Below are 17,611 nucleotides of genomic sequence, written 5' to 3'. Positions count from 1 at the left end.
GTTTCAATTTCATCAATTTTATATCATGTGTGTGCGTGATTGCCACCAAAAGTTTTATTTAAAAATAAGTTTTTTTTTCAGCAATCTAATTTTTATTTAATCTAGTTTTATTCTGAGATCGATGAAATTTTGCACACATGATATTTACAAAAACCACACTCATCCCTTTTCCTCACCCTTCAACATCTTGATCACCAGCGCTAAATGCTCACCTAGCACCATCTGATTCTATTCTCGTAATAACAGTTGTTTTTTTGCAAAATCATGTTTTTGTAACTTACCAGATAATATATTTAAATATTTATAAAAATAGTATATAATCTTTTTTTATTTTATTTTATTTAATATTTGTATTTTTTTTACAATAAATATACAATTATACATATTATACAGTGTTATAAAGGTAAATAATAATAGCTTTTCCTCACCATAAAGAGACGAGGCTCTTGTGTTTGGTGAGTGAATCCTAGCTCAATTATATGAAATCATGTAAGTAAGTAAATAATATATTTGCAAAACCAAAGGGATAAGTAAGAAATAGGCAAGATTTATCAATAATACAGTTTCAAGATTTGAAGGAAATAATAATAAAAGTAAGATATGGACTTTTATAGTAGTTTTAGGTAATTTTTTAATTTTATTTTAAATTCCTGAATATCTTCAATATTTTTTAGATATAATGGAAGGATGTTAAAATATGTTATACCTAGTACTAGTACTAGTAATCTACCATAAATAGTTTCCTCAGAATAGTTAGTTAAATATATATTCAGATAAGTGATATTTTTAATAGTATACTTAAGGATACGTCGGCAAACAAGAGGTTAAAGTAGAAATTTGATACGTCTTGATGAAATTGTGCACACTTTTCTTTCAAAATAAGGTGTAAATTACTGTCTATATCTGATTTCAATATAATATAAATTAAAACACAATTTTTTTTTATAAAGTACAAATATTTATTACAACCAAAATATCACAAATTAAACTGACATATTTACAAAACCCATTTCATCATAAAAATTACAATCATGTGACATTCCCGCCGGTAGTGATAGGACTAGTGTCATCCATCAGCTCCAGGTGCATGGGAAGTCGGGGCATGAGGTCAGCATTCTCCAGGGAGTGCAGCATCCGGTACCCCGGGCCCAGGGATCCCTCGCCCAGGGCCTCCAGAGAAGCCGGGAAGTGGAGTTCGGGGACCTCCTCATGCACGGAGATTGGCTCCGACATCTTAATGCGGTGTAATGCTCGCTGGCACGCTCCCAGCACATTGTCGTTGTACCACTCGTGGATGCCGACGATGCCCAGTTCACATAGCGTCTTGCTGATCAGGTCGGGAAAACCTGGATAAACAAAAAATACCTAATTAATTATTGAAGCAATATTAATAGAGATATCCGAGGATAATGTGTGGTATAATCATCAATGATTGTGTTGAAAAGTGTGGAGATCCAGAAAGAATACAAGGCTGATGTTTGATGTAAGCGTGATGAATAAGATCAAGAAAGGGACTGGGGATACTATTAATTAATTAACCATGACACTGTTTCAAGCAGGGATAGGCAGAGAGGATGGAGCACCACACAACTTTGTTTTGGCACACACTCCTTGCTTCGTTCAAATTTATTCATTGTGTCATACATATAACATGACATGACCCGACTGAAGAGTTTGGTTCACTTGATCGTGCCTTATCTTCCTCGGGTGTCACAGACTACTTTTACCATCCAATTTTACGTAATATATTCTCCTTACATTCATTTATTTGTTTATCCACATGTCCAAACCATAAATATTACATAATTTATACTACTAGCTGTACCCCGCCACGCAATGGTGTGGTTCCTTCTAGAACATTTAAGAGCATTCTCAAACTTTCCGGAACCTTCTTTGTTTATCCACTCCACATGTCCAAACCATAAATATTACATAATTTATACTACTATGTAGCTGTATCTCGCCACGCGTTGCTATGGCTCCTTTCAGAACTTTTAAGAGCATTCTCGAACTTTCCGTAACCTTCTAGACTCACCGACATACTCCGCCACTCAGTTTGGAACCTTATTGAACCTATAGTAATAAGACATATTAATGATTGCCATATATTGTCAAATAACTTGTAAAAATAAAATAACTTGAAAGTCATCATAAATTAGTTTATTTTACGTCCCTGATAACTTTGCAAGAGCGCGTAGACACAAACCATTCATTCTTCCGAGATGTAGGACTAACTTACCATTAGCAATGCCTCTCGGAAGAATGATAGTCCTTCTAAACTCACTAGCCTCTGACATCGACATTTTCCACCTGAGCATTAATAAATTTAAATCGCTAATTAGGCAATTATGATTGTGCATTTGAATGAATTTTTTATTCTGTAAATATGCATTTAAAATATAAATAAATAAATAAACAAATGTCAAATTATGAGGTTTTATCGAATGAGGAATCCTATAGTTTTTGATTATTCTATTTTTATTTAGGTACAATTTTTTTTTACATTTCATAGTTATCCAGTAATGTTGGCCTCACTGGGTGGCTTACCCGTGCTGAGTTAGTTAATTACTGATATATTGTTAGTTTCTGTCTCGGAAATCAATGACTTGAGTAATGAAAATCAATTTTATAAAGCACATAGAAATCATATACAATAAAGCTTTGAAAATGTTGGGCTTTATTTTAAGATTATCTAATAATTTTCACAATATCTACACTATCAAAACATTGTTTATGTCACTAGTAAGGAGTCATATCAAGTATAATTCCACAGTTTGGTCTCCAAATTATGAAGTTCATTCACACACCATTGAAAGAATCCAATATACATTCTTAAGATATATTAATTTTAGAATAGGTATTCCTAGAGAATGCGTATATTATGGCTACCTTCTTTATTCATTAAATTTATTAAAATTATCCAAACAAAGAATAATTTGCTATTTAATGTGTTTGTTTAAAATTCTTAATACATATATTAATACTCAGTTTCTTTGTTTTTTTTTGCTCGCTGAAAATTAGGCGAAAAGCGACCACTCTCCCCCTTAAGTTCAAACAACTCGAGGTTCGTTTTGGCGTGAAAGTCGCAAAAAAGTTGCCTTTCATTTGTTTCGGTCTTCAGGCAAAAAGCGACCGAGACGCCTTCCCGTCCGTATAGAAGCCGAGGCTCAATTCGGTCTGTAAAAACTGAAAATACGAGTCAGTATAAGTTTGTATGAAAATGTTTACTAAAATATTCGTTCGGGATAAAATGTCGACACAAATTTGAGTAGCATCTGGCGGCGAAAACTGGAAGCGCTCGCGGCGCGCCATACGAAAGTGCGCAGTGCAAAAAAAAATTGCCTAACACTAAAGTTGATTTGCGGCAGTTTAATTGGCACAGCTTCGAATCTTTGACAAAAATTAGTCACGTGGTCAACACGAAACCACGTGGTATGCCTTTTTATAAAATCAACACGGTCAACCTAATGATAGAATTCCGTCAAAAAGTCACAGTCTACGGTTAAAATTATCGAAAAAATTCATCCTCCGAAGGTTTAGGAACGTTAATCGGCCGTTCTACATATGGCGCTCGGTTCAAAATGTCTCACAGTAACCGGCTAAAGTTTTGACATTTGCCATTTGAACCGAAAACGCCAACAATCGGGCTTTTGGTTAATCAGAGATAATAGCCGATCATAGACTAGCAGCGAAATGTTGTGAATTCAAGGAAACAATAAAAACTGTGTAGGTACTTACTTGGCAGTATATTTTTAAAAATCGATAGAGCTTTTGAACGAAATAAAATAAAGTTTGGTAAAAATAATTTGACACGGATACCGTCGCCCCGTAGTGAAAAACTACATCAATAGCGTCACGCAAATTTATAAATTGTACCAGAGGCGCAGAAGTTGGATGAGATTAGCCTGGGAGCCATTCATATTTAAAGATTTCATTTCTTTATTTTTTAACGAGTAGGTACCTAATTGCGTTATGTATATATTTTTTCGGTATTTTTTTTAAAGTAGGGTAGGCAGGTACTGAGAGCATGTTTTAGCCCTTTTCTAGGTCACGTCCGTTGTGTTGTAATATAACGTATGGATTTAAAAATTTAAAAAAACGATAAAATCTGTGCAGGTACTTACTTTGGTAGTTTATCTTTTGAAAAATCGATAATGCTTTTGAACGAAATAAAATAAAGTTTGGTAAAAATAATTTTGCACTGGTACCGTCGCCCCGTAGTGAAAAACTACATCAATAGCGTAACGCAAATTTAAAATTTATACCAGGAGTGCAAAAGTTAATAGGGTGAAGCGATGTTAATTGTTTTGTAAATTAAACATTTTTTTAATCAAAAGTTTTTCCTTTTGAGTGTTTATAATAAATTTGAGAGGCGGGCATGGGTACCGTCGCCCCGGGAGCCATTCATATTTAAAAATTTTATCTCTTTATTTTTTAACGAGTAGGTACCTAATTGCGTTTTGAAAATATTTGTTTGGTAATTTTTTTTTTTAAACATATTAAGTTTGAAGTTTTTTTTTTAATATAATTTTTTCCGATAAAAGTTTTTACATTTTGCGTGTTGATAGAGCAATGTTTTTTTCCAAAATAAAACTCGCTGGGACTTTTGAAGAATGTCGGTGACAAAAACCTTACATACGATATGGGTATCAAATTACGCGTCTCGACCTACACAACACGAATGGCTCGGTGGAAAAATGATCAGTAAGCTCCTTGGCTCTTTTTTTTTCTCCAAATATACATTTCTTTTTTAAACTATTTGTAGACCCACACCCTCGCCTCATCTACATTCAAATACTACACCACGCAATTAATTTTTACCCATTAGTTGCCTGCAACGGGCAAAAAGCTAGTTCATTATTAAATATATACCCCTGAGTTGCTACATTTAATTGCGTTCCATGTTCCTGGCAGAACAGTTACAAGACAGTACCTACCATACTATTGTAGCAATTCTTCTACAAATTCACAGTATTATGCGCCCATGAGACGAATCCTAAATTTGGGAAACATATACTCTGATGATGTAGATATATTTAGCTCAACAATATTCCAATATAAGTTCACTTTATTACACAAATAGAACTGTTTCAATTGGTGAAATGTAAACCGTTATTAACCAAGCAGAGTTAAGACTCTGGATGTGCAAAATGTAGTTGATCGATTTATTGTATCTAATGATCAAATGATATTTATTTTATGTACTTAGGTATTAAATTCTGCGTTATTTTAACTGTATTATGTCTGTAAAAGCCCTACGGGCGTTCAATAAATAAATAGATATTCATTTTTAGGAAAAACTTTGTGAGTAAAACCTCAAATTGTAATATTTAATTATTGAAGACAATATTAGCGATTCCTAAATGAAAATCTGAAACAGAAAAATCAGAAAAAGACACGGTCACATCTAGGACTCGAACCCAGGACCCTTACCTTGCCGGGACACCGCGAGGTTTTACTCACTAAGTTATTCCAAAAAATAAATATTCATCCTAGACTTGCAGAAAAGTCAATAGATGTCGCACATTAAAATAAAAATAAGATATGTTTATCTAAAGACGCTGTCTAGATTGCATTTATTCGGGTTGAATCTTGCGATCATACATAAAGATAGTTACCAATAAAAATGTGCAGTGAGAAAAATGAAGGCAATGTCAGTAGTTCTTATTCGAAGTATGTTACAGTTAAATAGGACCGAAGGAGATAGGGTCCCATTAGCTCAGTTGGTAAAGCGGTGACCCGGCAAGGGTCCTGGGTTCGAGTCCCAGATGTGACCGCATCTTTTTCTGATTTTTCTGTTTCAGATTTTCGTTTAGGAATCACTAATATTGTCTTCAATAATTAAATAGATATTCATTTATTTATTCAAGCCTTGAAGGCATCTACACATTGTTATACATAAATTATTCAGGAGTACAATAATAAGTGCATAGTACATAACATAGTAAACTGAGCATGAACAATTTAAGCAGGTACAATGTACAATACAAGTTAGTGGTGGCTAATTTGTAAGTAAGTGGGGGAATAAAAAAATTATAAATCCACAGTAAATGATTTGAAAGGCAAAAATAACATATTTTCCAAAAGTCCAGCTATTTCTTAAAGATTCCAGTTATCTGAAAATTCATTAAACCGAACAGGTTTTTAATTGTTAAAAACCGAGCCTGTTCAGTTTATTTTTCAGATTATGGAGACTATACTGTATTTCGATAATACCAATAGTAGAGTTCACCATCTCTCAATAAGCTGTCAATAAACATTATTCATAAGATATTCAGCTCTGACTGAGAGATAATATCCCCAAAATACCCCTAAGTAATAAAATTAATGTCAATTCACAACACATAGACATTTGTTATTACATTTCGTTTAATCTATAAAGAATGCATTTTAATCAATAAATGATAACAATATTTCATTATTTGTTGCAATGATACGAAAACACTGATAAAGACATATTTATTTGCATGGTTATGTTCATATTTTGCATATGTGACAAAACAAATACATAATCATAAGATATTATCGTCAACTGACAGATGTTTAACTACTTGCGAATTTATGAATACGTAATTCTAACCAAAAAATATTACAAAGTTTTAAGATCAGGGGTCACATTTTAAAAACATGTTGGCCATATTGTATAATTTACGTAGTGGTATATTTTTTTATTATTAAAAATCGTTTTGTAGTATGGAATAAATGCAGTGATGTGTTTTTGCATAAAATATACCTAAGTAAGAAGTATTCTTGCTACTCAGACAAGTTCTAACAAAATGGGACCACTAAAACTTAAGTTCTTGCCGTGTGATGCATTGGTAAAATTTCAAAACTTTAACATAAAGTTATATTTTTTTCAGGTAGCCAAAACTCAAACAGTGAGCTCTGGCCTCATGAAATTTGCATAGAATTTACAGTCCAGAATTTCTGGTGCTGGTAATAAATAATATTTCCATTCTGCTATGGAGGTTAAAAAATCAATTCAATCAATCAAAAAAAGTTTGTTTAATAACAAGAGTTGTGCAACTCTAGCAATCCCAATACTAGACATTGTGACTCTTGCTAGTAGTTATGTAGACAAATGCATTGGGTTCCTTAAAACATCTTTTTTAACTCATCCTTCCTTTGGTATCCAGAATTATATGAAATGTAAAATTTGAAAACAAGAGTAAAAAAATTATGTATATACACACCGGAAGGTTTGTCCGCGGCCTCCTTGTCCGCGATGGTCCTCATGGTGCCGGTGAACTGGCGCAGAAAGTGGTCGGCCGCGTCGGCCATGGCCTCGAGCACGGAGCGCGTGGCACCCAGTGACGCCGGCCGCGTGGCTAGCTCCAGCGCGGCCGCCTGCTGCAGGGCGCGCCGGCAGTCCGCAGACGTGGCTCGCCCCAGCGATGGGGGCGCAGAGCCGCGGGACCAGGCGCAGTACTCCTAAACGGTTCCATGACAAACAGAACATGAAGAAAATAACAAACAACAAACATAACCTAATATATTCTGTTTTATGAGGTTACCCTCGTAAACCGTGGTGGATCGGAAATATAATGTTTTCTTTGATTGTTACGATTGTTGTTTTCGTTCATATTGGAAGATACTCTAATTGAAACATTTCTTGAAAGGCTTTAGCTGTGTCTGGTGACCACATCTGAATAGCCAGGTACTTCCCCAATCTTCCTCTTCCCCATCTCCTTCCCCCCTCCCTGGCCGCTACCTTCAGCCTCACAACATACCCTAATTGGGGATGCCATAGTCTCACTAGCTCCAAACGGTGAGGAGCAGTTGAGACTCTTGTACGGTATTCACATATAAAAAAATCTCAAGCACGGGGGCTCCATCTAAGCCACTTCCTTCAGCTTCAAAACATACCCCAATTGGGGATGCCATAGTTTTACCAGTTCCAGGAGGAGTTGGTACTCGATGCGGTATTTACACAAAAAAAAAATGTGTATAAAAACGCTTGACTAGAGCAAAACATTCGATAGACCTCTTATCTTACATAGACTTGGGAATACTGTATTTACGCTACTGGTATTTCAACGGAAGGATCTGCAACTATGCTATATGATTCCTTCAACCTTCCTTTTTTTTTTTTTTTTAATTTGGTACAATATTTTTTTTAAATTTCAAAGTTTTCCAGTAATGTTGGCCTCACTGGGTGGCTTGCCCGTGCTGAGGCCTTCATTTTATAATATGAAAATATAATCTAAATACAATCTACAATTTAAGATAAAATAATACATTTAATATATAATCTTGTGTGTTTGTGAGTGATGTGTGTTTATTTTGGTTTTGTGTGTTACGTGTAGGTTTTATTTTTATTTTATGCTATGAAATTTTGGTAATATTGTCTTTTTTGTTCTTTAATCCATTTTGTAATTTTGTGTTTATTCCTTAATTCACCAACGTCAGGTGGGAATGTTGTCCTAGATCCCTCCTTGATTGATCCCCGTCATTGATCCCTTCAGCACTGGTACACAGTTGGGAAACATGCTAAATGCGCACCTGACATTTGTACATGGTTAACATTAGTTTGTCACGTCAGAATGGTTCACTTCCATGATACATTCTCGAGCTCAACAGCTCGGGTGTGAAATAATTTGTCAGCCTGTGTTTTCTTCTCATCCTCCAAAAGCCCCTTCACACAGATGACATAGGCCTCAAGGGAAATTATTTCCATCAAGAGTTTTTAGTATTAATTTTGACTAATACCTAGTGAAATACAGGTCCTAAGAGGATTGGAGCGCAAAACACGGTATCGCATCTACTTACATAAACACATACTTCACCACAATCAATAGATCTGCCCTGATGATGGACACTGTTACATTGTCAGAAACGTTGGCTAAAGGAGAAAGTGCAAAACTACACAAAACCCCAAAAATAAATCATGAAAATACTTTCGGCCATGAATATCTCAAATCATATCTTAATTTCGAGTCCATTTGAAACCATTCGTCATCTTTTGGATTATCAACATTACCTTTTCGATAAAGCCGAGTGGAGGTTTCGCCTCATGTTGCAGTAGGTGGCTAGAGGGCTGAGACAATACCGATTCCATCCTCGCGTTCATCCCTCCGCTTGTCTCACTGCCGCCCCCACTCAGTCCTTCGATGTTGGTCGACTTGCCCTCCGCACGTCCGTCGAGCTGGCGGGCATGTTCGGCGAGGAAGGCGGCGCGCAGGGTCACCGAGTCCAACGGCAGGCCTACGATAGCGCCCTGAAGACGCTGCGGAGACCAGCCCGGCTGGCTAAGGGCCAGCTCTATGAGTGGGGAGAAGTTAACCTAAGAACAAAAAAACCATCTAAAGTTTGAGCTCATTTTTCTCTAACATTGCTCATGAAATATGTCGGTTGTTTCTAAACAATAAAAAGTGGTTAAAACAAAGTGTTTATTATGCTTTATTCAATTACAGTTCTGCCACTGAAACCATCGATAATAACAAAGGAGATGGGCGATGAATCATTACAATTGTCACCAAATCATTCACCCGTTCTGCTGCTTACACAACAGATGTGTAACTTGCATTGTATTGCTTTGATAGTTGGCGAAGTTTGATCGTAGCTCGGCAACAATTGGCACGCTTTCACGTATTATCTCACTTTTGTTTCAATTATCTATGGCTGAAACTCTGGAGTTACCTATCTTGTTATGTACGTCTATGAGAAAGGGTGAGAGGCTATAACGGAGCTGTCAGCGGAACGCTCATATATTATTAGATAGTTTAGGTTAGGTTAGGGTTTTAAATATAGGGTAATTAAGGATTAAATTTATTACTAACCAGTTTGAATTAAATAATAATGGAATAATTTAATACGAGCCATTTTAGTTGGTAATATTTCCAGAGACTTAAATTAGTTCACTTTTGCTCCGATAACACCGAAACGTTGGCAAAATACAACTTAACACCACCGAATCAACTAATATAATGATAATATGTAAATGTGAAAATGATTTATTAATTATTAACCTCTGTTTTTGAGAGAAGTAATAAAATTAATTATAAAAAAATTCAATATTTGTATTTATATTATAGGAGGATTTCTACAAACACTGCTGTATGATGTACGTCCACCACGAAAAGCTGTTTCTTCGTTGCGGACGTGTTTTAACCGCTCCGGTTTGTTTGATCCTTTCAGAAGGTTTCCCTTGCTAAGAGATCGCTGAAAATTGTTCAGCATCCGTGTTTTATATAGTGCTTACCTTCTTATTTCACGAAATGTGCGTAACTTCTACCGTTTAGCCGGAATTTGCAATTATTATAGCATTTTAAACCGATTAATTTTTAAAAGTGAAGCTAGAACGAAGATTTCTCAATGCAGTCGAAGATTTTATACCTGACTCAAGTGTCAAGTGGTGTTGGGATTTACGGGACCTTTTCAACCGAGGATGTCTGCATGGAGGACAGATAAGCCATATTTTGTTTAAAGTTTTTGTCTTTGTTTTTATTTTCTGTTTTTGTTTATGTATTTTGTTACAGATGACACTCATAAACTTCACTTTGACTTTGGTTCAAGATTTTGCTTATGATAGCCTGCGATAAGCGAGCCCTAAGGGTCTGAGACAGAGGTGTGAAATCGTCGGATCACGACAATAGAAAGAATGTATTGGAGCCAGGAAGGAGTCTGAAAGGGTCGAGAAGATGCACTAGGTGGCATGAAAGGCTGGGAGGTGACTGGAGAGACTAAGGTAAACTAGGATGAGGTGATTTTGCACAGCGGTGCTGCCAAGGTCTGTTATCTATGTGAGGATATTGTGTCGGCGCTCTTTATTGGCAGCAGACACATGTCAGCGCTATATTAGCGGCGGACACATGCCTGAACGGATGACGAGCCTCGTGCTGGCACAGTTGGTGGACGGGGTAGTCTCTCTCCCTGCAGCAGCTGGTACAGTTCCTTCGCTACCTAGGACTCTTGCAGCAGAGTCTCCATCTTCTGTCTTCGTCGAGCGTCACAGCGGTGCTGCCAAGGTTTGTTGTCTATGTGAGGATGTTGTGTCAGCGCTCTTTATTGGCAGCAGATACATGTCAGCGCTATATTGGCGGCAGACACATGCCTGAACGGATGACGAACCTCGTGCTGGCACAGTTGGTCTAAATAACAAATGTAGATCCTAGGAAATAAATTGTACAGCGCCCTTGAGGTGATTTTTCACAAAAACGGCGCTATACAAATTATCCAATTATTATTATTATTATTACTCCTTTAGTCATATTTTTTTACGGACATGCACAGTACAGCCTTACTTTCCAAAAGGTTATTACATTTTTATTTTAACTTTTACACACCCCGTAGGGATCGTACAACTCTGTCACAAAGGTTGGCATGGCAGTTTATTTTTAAATATTTAAAATAAATACAATTAATGGTTTTCCTAATGTGATCAATGGCTTTCATACTCCTAATAATCTTTTGCCTGTCACACATACTTCTCAGCATACGAGGGATAATAATGTCAATCTATTTTTATATGTTTCAATTATTTAAGAATAGATTTTTTTAGATAACAGGGGACAGAGCTACTGGGATTATGTTGTAATCTTTTGCTAAAAGCAGATAATATATATTTTTTAAATAATACGTAGACAGCAGTCAGGTTTGCAATTTCCAAGCTCTTTGGACTAGAAGGCCATTTTATTATAATTTCGACCTTGGCATACAACTACTAATTTTCGCATCTGGACTACTTTCTCCGGTGATAATATTTCAGAGTAACATATACCTTTGGTAAGTAAACATATTGGTCATCTGTTTTGTCGTCAATTTCACCCCAATGCTTCGTGTTGCTGAACATAATTTAACCTAAGAACTAATTTTCACTTCAGTCCAAACACAATAATGATTTTCACACATGAAAATCAAATGCGCTGTTCCAATAAATTAAATATAATTATTATCTAGAACTTGGCATAGTTTCACTCTAAACACTGTTTTTTTTGCAGTATGTATTTGTATTGATATTATTTCATTTTTAACCTAAAATATGTACACTTCTATCAATCCAAAAACAATAATAACACACAAAAATCAAATGCGCATTTGTTCCGAACTAATATTCGTTGCCATTTCACTTTGAATCACTGTTTTTGCAACAAAGCTATCAATCACGGATATATTTATTGTTTTGACATTATCCCGTTTGACAGTCAGAATTTGAGGTTACGAATATGAGAACATCAACACATTCCAGAAAATAAATAGTAATTTTACCTAAAAACGGTGCCATAATATCTATTAAGTTATTTCGGCCAGTCCTCCATCGTCCCCAGTGGCGCAATTGGTTAGCGCACGGTACTTATAAGACAGTAGTCGTGAGCGATGCCGGGGTTGTGAGTTCGAGCCTCACCTGGGGAATTATTTTTTATTGAAATAAAACGAGTTTTCCTTCAAATTCTAGTGATATTTATAAAAAAATATATTTGAAATCAATATCCAACAATAATTCTGCCTTCCCGCAAAAATCACTCGAGTTTAGAAATTCAATTTCTTCGTTGTTGTTTTTCGACACTGGTTTGTTGTTTATTTGTATAATTGTTTTTTTTATTATCAGGAATAAAATACGATATTTTTTACAAAATATATTTTTTATTTATAAAAATATCAAATCACACTAGCACAAAGTTTAGCAGCATTGTTATTTTGCTATTATTTTTGACACAGCCAATGACAATATAATTATAATAATTATTATTTTTATTGTAATTCATTACTGAAAGTAATCCATTATAAACCAAATAAAATATTTTATGGCTAAAAAAATGGTTTCTTTGATTAATATTCCCTGGTTTTATCGGATGCGGGAACTAGAGAAATCCATTTTATTATATGGGACAGTTTTGTTAGATACCTAACTATAAAATTAATTTCTAGAGACTGGATGGTAATTTTTTTTTATTTATTTCACAAATACATACCTTTATATTAATATTAATTAATGCCCACAAATAATTCTTGGGTAAGAATTGTTTGTGTTTAATTATTCTATTTAACTTATTTTTATTTTTGCAATAACTTAATGAGTAAAACCTCAAAGTGTAATAATTAATTATTGAAGACAATATTAGCAACCCTCAAACGAAAATTTGAAACAGAAAAATCAAAAAAATATTCGGTCGCATCTAGGAATTGAACCCAGGACCTTAGCCTTGCCGGGGTTGTGCTCTACAACTGAGTTGCCCTATACCCCTAGGTCATAATTAACCGTATCATACTTCGACTAAGAAATACCAACATCATCTTTATTTTCATAATGCATATTTTTATTGGCTGCTATCTTTATGTATGATTGTAAGATTCTTCCCGAACTAAATGCAATCTAGATAGTGTCTTGGATAAATGTGTCCATTTAGAGCAAAGCCCCAGTCCTGGGTTCCTGATGCGACCAAATCTTTTTCTGATATTTTTGTTTCAAATTTTCGATCAGAGTCGCTAATATTGTCTTCAATGATTATTAAACTTGTCATTTTAGTGTAGTGCAATAAATCTGGGCCTACTGTGATATAAGATATATCAATTTTACCATTTTGACCAGACATAGGCAGGGGAGATGATCCATGCCAATATTGACAACAATTTTTTAACCCTTTGCCAACTTTTTTTCAGGTCCAAGAATGCAAAAACCTGAATTATTCAAAGTTAGAATATTATTCCAAGAAAGAAAGTAGTCTCAGACAGAGGTTGTATGTGATGTCATCATTCTAGTATCTTATGTCCTTTTAGTTTTCATACAAGACATGTGAGAAGAAAGATTTGTATGTAAACAACAAAAAAAACCAACTTGGATGACGTCACGTACGACCTCTCTCCGGGACTAATAAAAACTGTTAGGGTTTCACAAAAGGATAAAACATGTAAATTTAAAAAAAAATTTCATGTTGAAACTTGAAACCTACAAATATCATTATTTCAGTAGGTAAAATTTACAACAAACCAATGATATTTCAAACTAAAGACATGTAGAGATCTCAAAAAGTTGCAAACTAAAGATACGCTAATTGTCGTACTTTCGATGTAGTGGTTTTAGTTCTAAACTGACAAGCGTCCCGCAAGGCCGTGTAAAAGCTCGAACTAAATTGCATAAAAAATGCCAAAGTGTCGTCATGTGTAATCAGAAAGGGTTTGCATTTAATTCAATAACAATTTTCAAAAGCTAGAAAAAGCCAAGGAATAAGATTTCATTTGTAAATACACGCAAATTATTTATTATTGAAAAAAATCCTTTTTTTTATTAGTTTCAGTAGCAAAGTTTGTACATGATGTAGGTATACAGTATAATATAAGTAAAAATTCAAAAAAAATCTTAGTCCTTCTGACTAGGGTTTCCTGTTCTGAGGCGGCCTGTAGTTTATAACTTTTGTATTTAGTTTCAAGTTGTCTTTAAATCGTCTTCATAATGTTTGTAAATTGAATATCACTTTGTTCTCTCAGCCATGTTTTACTTTTGTTTTAAATATATTCATTTCTGTTATTTTTTTTGTCTGATTTGGTAGAGGATTGTATAATTTCATAGCATAGAATTTAATATTTTTCTGTCCAAAAGATGTATTCAAACTGGGAGTAACCGGTATATTTTGGCTTATTGCTCTGTTTGAGTATTTGTGCTGGGCAGTGGAGTATTCAGATATGTTTTTTAAATAAAATGTTTTTAATAGAGTTTTTGTACATTGTAGACAAGGAAGTTTTATTATTTCGATTGTTTTCTGAAGATTTTCAGCGCCATTAAAGAAAGTGAGATATCGAACGTAGCAACACATAAGGATATGAAGGAAAACTTACTGGCAGTAGGTTGTCTTATACGGCACAAACAAAACTTGCCACGTTTTTTGAGACAATAGCGGGTCTAGTTGTATTGTAATGTCATTTGTCAAAATTATGGAAGTTATAATTTCTCCTGTATTGAAAAAGATCTCCAGATATTCGATGTTTTTGTGCAACAAAGAATGCCATACGGAACGTAGCATAACTGAATTGTTGAATAATATAAGTATTGTTGGTATGATCTTATATTATTTTTACTTACCTAAACATTACACTTATCCATGTCCTGCTTCTTGCTTCATCCTCAAAACTAGACTGCCAGTCATTAACTTGAACAATTCATCAAATTTCAAAGTTAATATTTAAGGTTAAACGCAACGCTCGTTGTATTCTACGTGTTCACAGATGGCGTTAATTAATTAATTTTGTTTAAATACGCTTTTGCAAGGTATTGCTTTACAATATTAAGACAAATCATTTGTTTGCGCCCGTATATACGCAATATGAATATAAATCAATAGTTTTGTTCGTTTAAAGACTTAATTCTTTCGAGAAAGGCATACAAATACAATATTGTACCGATGATTCAATCCAATATTGTATTCGTATGCCTTTCTCGATAGAATTGAGTTTTTATGTGGACAAAACTATTTATTCAAATTCATATTGCGTATATGCGGGCGCAAACAAATAATTTGTCTTAATACTGTAAAGCAATACCTTGCAAAAAGTTAATTTTGATCAAATTAATTAATTACGCCATCTATGAACACGTAGAATATAACGAGCATCGCGTTTAACCTTAAGTTCTGTTATTATTCCATTATGGGCAAGTTGTTTTGCAGTACTTGAATATTTTAACTTTGCAATTTGATCAAGTTCTGTGAAACAACTGCCTCTAACGTGTTCTATGCTCACGGATGATAAGTAGAAGACGATGTCTGTGCTGTTTGGGTCAGATTCTACCAACAGAAACAAGTTTTATACTGAAATTCCATATTCCTGTTAAATTTAAGGCCCTAAACACACAGAGCTACTCAAAAGAAACTGAATTATTTTGTGATTAAATTATTAACTCATCAGTGATGCAGTTCTGCTATCACGAATAATGATTCAAGTAATGAATCTGCATTACTATTAAAATTACAGAAGAAATAAAATACAAACAAGATTTTCATATGGTTCATCCATATCTTGAAAGAAATTTCAACACTCAATTATTTGTTGTTAAAATAATTAAATAACTCCAAATCTACCACTAATTTTACATTCACTTGTTGATTTTTCATTTCGTAAACAAAAATGTGATTATTATATTTGATGTATTCAATCAGACGAGAAACTATGTGACTCAAGTCAAAAGCGAGTTGACAAGTTGAGTAGTCTGCAAATGGTTACTAACATGTTACCGACTAGTTAGTGACAAGTAGCGCCAGGGGGTATAACTCTGATTGAAAATTGGAACCGTGAATATTGTGACATCATATTGTTGTCTAACTATATCTACCAATGAAAAACTCTGAAATTCTATGGAATAAACTTTTGTTTTTCATTGGTGTATAGTATAATAAGTAGGCTCCAATGAGAAATGTACTGTCTATATATTGGCAAATCTATGGTTTTTTAGGACCAATTTGTTTCATACAAAATGTCTGAAGATATCGATCTAGTGAGTGGTTTATTTATGAGTAGCTCTGTCTGCAGTGTCCTTTTCAAAGATTCTGACTCGTCAGACTCATTCTATTGAGTAGCTACTTGTACACAGGACGTAAGTAAACAAGATAACTTTCCCTTTACATCTGTTGTATATTACGTAGGTACCATTACCAGGGTGTAGCTATAGCACTCACATGGAAATTGATTAGAAAGTTTTTTGACTTCTACCTACCAAAACTTATTATTTAGATCACATTCATTAAAAAAGATGGTGCTAATAATATTGTTGTATTTTCCAGGAATGTAATCTACGAGTAGTGTTCTCTTTTTCCCCTACGCAATACTGAGGCCGATGGGAGGGGGTTTAAACTCTCTAAATCCCCCCTATATACCATTTTAATGTGTAGGTATGTGAAATTTTTTCTTACATTGGCTGCAATAAACAATAGCCATATTATGTTTATAAATTGGGCCTTACTAATAAAAAGTGTTTTAAATTTTAAACAACTGATGAAACTAATGTTTACCATACATAAATAATTGTTTATCAGTTGTGTAAAATTTTAAATACGTTTTTCATTTTCAGGCTATAATGTGAGCAAGTGTATAAGCCGCTTGTATAGGGGCTTAACATATTTCGATTCATCAATAAGAAAAGGGTTGAAATTTTGGGCAAAGCCAAATAAAAGCAAAGGAAAATAAAACTAGTATTAATAAAATATCTTTTCATACTCCAAGCAGGTCAGTTACAAGACAGTACCTACTGTATTATTGTAGCAATTCTACATCAATGTCCCAATATAAAACTCCTATGCGACGGATTCAACAGCTAGGAAACAAATACTCCGATGTTGTTGATATATTTAGTACATCAATTTCAATATATAAGCATACCTTATTGAAGTTTTTTTCATCAAGTAGGGGAATATTTTAATTAAGGTATTTAATTTGACCAACACATAATAATTTTTTCGACAAAGGAAATTTTTATTTTTTTTATTTTTTATGTTTTGTGCCTGCATGCTTTGTGGATCAAGTTCAGTGATATTTTGTCTTTCTATTTATTTTTGTGCAATTGTTTTAAATAGTCCTTTCCTGCACTATTTGCGTGTACAATTTCGTAAATATTTTTTATATATATGTATGTAAAAGCCTTAATAGCCGTGAAATAAATAAATAAAAATACATTTTTACAAGGATT

The 17,611-nt window shown here is 34.2% G+C and overlaps 1 protein-coding gene, 1 long non-coding RNA gene and 1 other non-coding gene across 3 annotated transcripts; 2 read left to right on the top strand and 1 right to left on the bottom strand.

Moving 5' to 3' along the window:
• Positions 1 to 983: 983 nt before the first annotated feature.
• Positions 984 to 12,170, bottom strand: LOC149418791 (uncharacterized). The gene is made up of 4 exons (XM_089639005.1): positions 11,720 to 12,170; positions 8,981 to 9,283; positions 7,194 to 7,431; positions 984 to 1,346 (listed from the first exon to the last, which is right to left on the bottom strand). Exons 1-4 carry the CDS (start codon positions 11,789 to 11,791, stop codon positions 1,030 to 1,032), a joined length of 930 nt encoding a protein of 309 aa, XP_089495131.1. The 5' UTR covers positions 11,792 to 12,170; the 3' UTR covers positions 984 to 1,029.
• On the top strand, positions 9,318 to 17,568 carry LOC149418789 (uncharacterized). The gene is made up of 3 exons (XR_016303018.1): positions 9,318 to 11,724; positions 16,710 to 16,817; positions 16,997 to 17,568. It is a non-coding gene; the product is annotated as an uncharacterized LOC149418789 (long non-coding RNA).
• Positions 12,260 to 12,351, top strand: TRNAI-UAU (transfer RNA isoleucine (anticodon UAU)). Its single transcript is given in 2 exon segments — positions 12,260 to 12,297; positions 12,316 to 12,351. It is a non-coding gene; the product is annotated as a tRNA-Ile (tRNA).
• Positions 17,569 to 17,611: the final 43 nt, after the last annotated feature.

Source organism: Hesperophylax consimilis, chromosome 13 (genome assembly GCF_061612785.1).
Source record: "Hesperophylax consimilis isolate HC1 chromosome 13, BYU_Hcon_1.0, whole genome shotgun sequence".
NCBI lineage: Eukaryota > Metazoa > Arthropoda > Insecta > Trichoptera > Limnephilidae > Hesperophylax > Hesperophylax consimilis.
This window is presented reverse-complemented; position numbering and strand designations above follow the sequence as displayed.

Excerpts from the sequence above, each read along its gene's own strand:
- LOC149418791 (XM_089639005.1), bottom strand. The coding sequence starts at position 11,791 with ATGTTCAGCAACACGAAGCATTGGGGTGAAATTGACGACAAAACAGAT. Across the intron at positions 7,432-8,980 it reads CACTCGGCTTTATCGAAAAG|GAGTACTGCGCCTGGTCCCG; the intron begins GTAATGTTGATA and ends GGAACCGTTTAG. Across the intron at positions 1,347-7,193 it reads GGCCGCGGACAAACCTTCCG|GTTTTCCCGACCTGATCAGC; the intron begins GTGTGTATATAC and ends TTGTTTATCCAG.